At 38.1% G+C, this 3,265-nt stretch overlaps 1 protein-coding gene across 1 annotated transcript in view; it reads left to right on the top strand.

Annotated features, from left to right (window-relative positions):
• The window catches only part of LOC117948299 (acetyl-coenzyme A synthetase, cytoplasmic-like), a 21,147-nt gene that overhangs the window by 3,491 nt on the left and 14,391 nt on the right, over positions 1-3,265 (top strand). Inside the window, exons 2-3 of the mRNA XM_034877886.1 lie at positions 162-299; positions 1,485-1,585. Of these exons, the coding sequence (XP_034733777.1) occupies positions 162-299; positions 1,485-1,585 (239 nt within the window). The remainder of the gene's footprint in view (positions 1-161; positions 300-1,484; positions 1,586-3,265) is intronic.

Below are 3,265 nucleotides of genomic sequence, written 5' to 3'. Positions count from 1 at the left end.
CTACTGGACGTTAGACAGAATGCAGCTTTAAGGACCTTCTACTCCACTTCTCAGACCTGGAAGCTTCGTCCTTTAATTTTACCGTCTATGCTAGCACTGTGTTCATTTGTCTAGTCTTCCAGTAAAAGTGATTTCTCCTTTTCTGTCCCTGCTTTATTGTTATTGACTCGCTCGTCCTCCTGTCTCCGTCTGCAGGGGTGAAGAAGGGCGACCGCGTCTCCATCTACATGCCGATGGTGGTGGAGCTGGTCGTAGCCATGTTGGCCTGCGTCCGCATCGGAGCCGTCCACTCCATAGTGGTGAGACAAAACTCTTCCTTTATATCTTTAGTTTTCTAAATGTCTGGCTTTCACTTTCATATGCACTATTTTTATTTATTATTGTACTATTATACTATTTATTACTGTATTGTTTACATAGGCCTAATTTATAGGAGGGGGGATGTTAATAGTGGAAGTTTTTGTTGTTTTTTGTTGCTTTTGTCAAGATTATTTTTTTGGACAATTGTTATGAGGTTGTTGTTGTCTTTCTAGAGTTTTATTGGGGAAGTTTTTTTTGCACTATTTTTATTTATTATACTATTATACTGTTATATTTATTATTGTATTGTATACAAAGGCCTAATTTATTTATTGAGGTCACGTCCACCCTCAATTGTACATATAACTTATCTTGTTTAATTGTATGTACTACTGACCTTTTTCTCTTTATTTGTGTATATTAATCTTTACATTAGACCCCAAAATAAATCGGCAGGCCAATAATATCGGCCAATACTATCGGCCGATATTAGGCGATATATTTATATTGGCATTTATAACGGCTGATTTAAAAAAATGAATCTTTCATAATGACAAATAAATGATTCTGATAAATTAATATTTTAAAAATAAAAATGGATGGTCAACCATGTTATGAGCGTTGGCGTTGCATAGTCTGTCCACCAGAGGACGCTCTACAACGTCCCCTTTAGTGATGGCGTTACATAGTCTGTCCACCAGAGGACGCTCTACAACGTCCCTGTTAGTGATGGTGTTGCATAGTCTGTCCACCAGAGGACGCTCTACAACGTCCCTGTTGGCAACACTGATCATTAATGTGTGTTAATGTGTTTTTGTTCTTTTGTCTTAAGGACTTTAAGTTTCGTATCTTAAGTTTGTATTTTTCTACATTTTATTTATCAGAACTTTAATATATTTTGATGTTCTGTTGTGACAATAAAACAAATTATCATATTATTTTAGTGAGAATTCATAAGTAACTACAAATAACTCATTTTAGGGAAATCTGTTTAGGTTTTGTAACACGTTTCTGGATTTTTAAATAACCAAATATTCGCATCGGCCTTAAAATCCTGTACCGGTCGGGCTCTAATTTATATGATACTTGTTGTACGTGTCCTTCGTAGAGAAGCATATGTTCGATTGCTCTGTATGTCTGGCACATGTTGCAGGATGAACAATAAAGCTGACCTTTGTGTCCAGTTTGCAGGTTTCTCTGCGGAGTCTCTGTGCGAGAGGATCCTGGACTCTCAGTGTTCGCTGCTCGTCACAGCAGGTGGGTTCCAGATCTACAACAGATCCACGTTTAACGGACCGTAGTCCCTGCCGCCGTGTCCCGTCCCTGTGTCAATCTCCAAATGCTATAAAATTGAATAAGACGCCCCAAAATGAATGAAAGTAGATATTTGTACTTGGCAAAGAGCGTTGGGTGGAATCAATCATGTTATTTTGGGGAATTAAAAAGAACATTGGTATAGGACAACATGAGGACAACATGGGGACAACATGAGGACAACATGGGGACAACATGAGGGTTTAGATCTCATGTGTGTCTTCGGGTGGGTTCAGCCAGAAAGCATTTTGCCAATTTTGCCAATACATGCACACTTTATACTTGAAAATACCCACTAAAAACCTCTAGAATAGTATAGATTGTTATCAGTGTTGTGCTTAGAACAATCTGTCTGGCATCTCTTCAGCAGTGTACAAATAAATAGTACAAGTACAAATAAATACATAGAGCAAATAGTGCACAAATTCAAGAAAATAAGCGATTTAAGTAATGTTACGTAAATAGAAGTTCAGGTCAATAAGTAAACAGTAAAAACAAAAAGAAGTACGTTAACCCTTGTGTTGTCTTACATTCGACCGTGTACTTGTCGTCCTGAAAATCTTCAGTAAGTTTTTGTCTTTTTTATCGACACTTTTGACTTATTTTTTTTCAGTGTTTTTGGCTTTTTAAAAAAGTTTTAACGCTTCTTTTCACCACCATGAATAAACAACACCAACACCAATTTATTACCAGTGTTACATTTAATACATTTTTTGGAATTTCTGGCGAGTAAACCTCATCTATAGGAAATTATACCTAATTCTTAAATTAAAAAAGAAGAAATTATGAGTTATAAATCAAATCAATAAGTGGAATCAATCATTTATGTTACTTTGGGGTTATTAAATTTAGAAACCTTTTATTTGTCATATAGATATTTTGAAAAACGGGTCAAATTTGACCCGAAACAACACAAGGGTTACGTAAATGGTACATTTTTTTTTATTGGTTTACCTGGTGGATTATTGATTATTGTAATACGGAGCTGGACTCTCCTCTGGGTGTTGTTGAGTTTTACTACTGTAGATAAAGTTGAATCAACTATCTCTAATACCCATGATGCCGCAGGAGGTGACACCCTGTCGTTAAACTGGAGCTTCACATCCACAGCGACGTGTTGGCAATAAATAATTTAATGTTTAACGCACAATCTGGCACACAATTATTAGCTGTGTGTGTGTGTGTCTATCTGCGTGTGTCTGTCTTTCTTTATGTCTGCGTATGTGTTTCTCTGCCTGTCTCTGTGTGTGCGTGTGTGTGTGTGTGTGTGTGTGTGTGTCTGTGTGTGGGTGTGTGTGTGTGTGTCTGCGTGTGTGTTTGCGTGTCTGTCTGTCTGTCTGTCTGCCTGTATGTTGGTCTTGCTCTGTCTTTCTGTTTGTGTGTGAGTGTCTGTATGTGTGTGTGTGTGTGTGTGTCTGTGCGTGTCTGTGTCTGTGTGTGTCCGTCTGTCTTTCTGTTTGTGTGTGAGTGTCCGTATGTGTGTGTGTGTGTCTGTGTCTGTGCGTGTCTGTGTCTGTGTGTGTCTGTCTGTCTTTCTGTATGTGTGTGTGTGTTGGTCTGTCTGTGCGTGTGTGTGGACAAAATTAGTTCCTGGACATCTACATCTACTGTAGTGCCATGGTGCCACTTAGAATGGCATTTAATATGAAGG

The sequence above is a fragment of the Etheostoma cragini genome, chromosome 7 (genome assembly GCF_013103735.1).
Source record: "Etheostoma cragini isolate CJK2018 chromosome 7, CSU_Ecrag_1.0, whole genome shotgun sequence".
Taxonomy (NCBI): Eukaryota; Metazoa; Chordata; class Actinopteri; order Perciformes; family Percidae; genus Etheostoma; species Etheostoma cragini.
Note: the sequence above shows the minus strand (reverse complement) of the source record. Positions and strands in the feature narration are given on the sequence as shown.